Genomic DNA, 746 nt, shown 5'->3' on the forward strand with positions numbered 1-746 from the left:
TAAATAAATAGTGTGTGTGTGTGTTTGTGAATATATATATATATGTATCCATCCACTACACACACACACACACACGTATATATATATATATATATGTATATATATATGTGTGTATGTATGTATATATACATATACATATACATATATATATATATCAACTTATTCAAGCAAATCTCAACCGACTCAGAACCGTACGTTACCAATAGCGGCAGTTGGAGTGCAGTCATTCAGTTATGGTTGTGTATTAACTGTGATTGATATACATTTTGTTTTGCGTTTCTATTATATATATTCTGTACTCCTACCCTCCACTAACACAAGATAATATCAGTAATTGTAGCAATAGTAGTGACAAGTGGTAGAGTACTTATACAACTATATCTGCGTGCTCTCTCTTATCGTATATACTTTCAACCCCTATCCTCCGCTCTACGACAGGCTGAGAACTCAACCACCGACTCAGACACGGACAACTCAAACAGTGACAGCAACAGTAATAGTGAGAGTGAAAGCGAGTTCATGTCCTCTAACGCGGAGTCCATATGCTCAGAGGACGGACGCAGTTTAGAAAGGGATAGTGACACCAAACACACACCTGTGCGTGTGTGGCACGGACCTCCACTCGATAGCGGACCGATCTTTGCCGAGAGAGAGGGCATGGACTTTGTATACGTTAGCGCAAAAACAGGTAAGATTATATGCATGAGCGTGGGGTGGAAATGCCCGTGCCTATCGCTGATATATAT

At 39.7% G+C, this 746-nt stretch overlaps 1 protein-coding gene across 1 annotated transcript; it reads left to right on the top strand.

The window, feature by feature from the left end:
* Nucleotides 1-438: 438 nt before the first annotated feature.
* SARC_17833 (hypothetical protein) lies at nucleotides 439-688 on the top strand (the record flags this gene model as incomplete). The annotated part of the gene is made up of 1 exon (XM_014288083.1): nucleotides 439-688. A coding segment is annotated over one exon (250 nt), but the record flags the coding sequence as incomplete, so codon positions are not given.
* Nucleotides 689-746: the final 58 nt, after the last annotated feature.

Source organism: Sphaeroforma arctica (assembly GCF_001186125.1).
Source record: "Sphaeroforma arctica JP610 unplaced genomic scaffold supercont1.12285, whole genome shotgun sequence".
Taxonomy (NCBI): domain Eukaryota; class Ichthyosporea; order Ichthyophonida; genus Sphaeroforma; species Sphaeroforma arctica.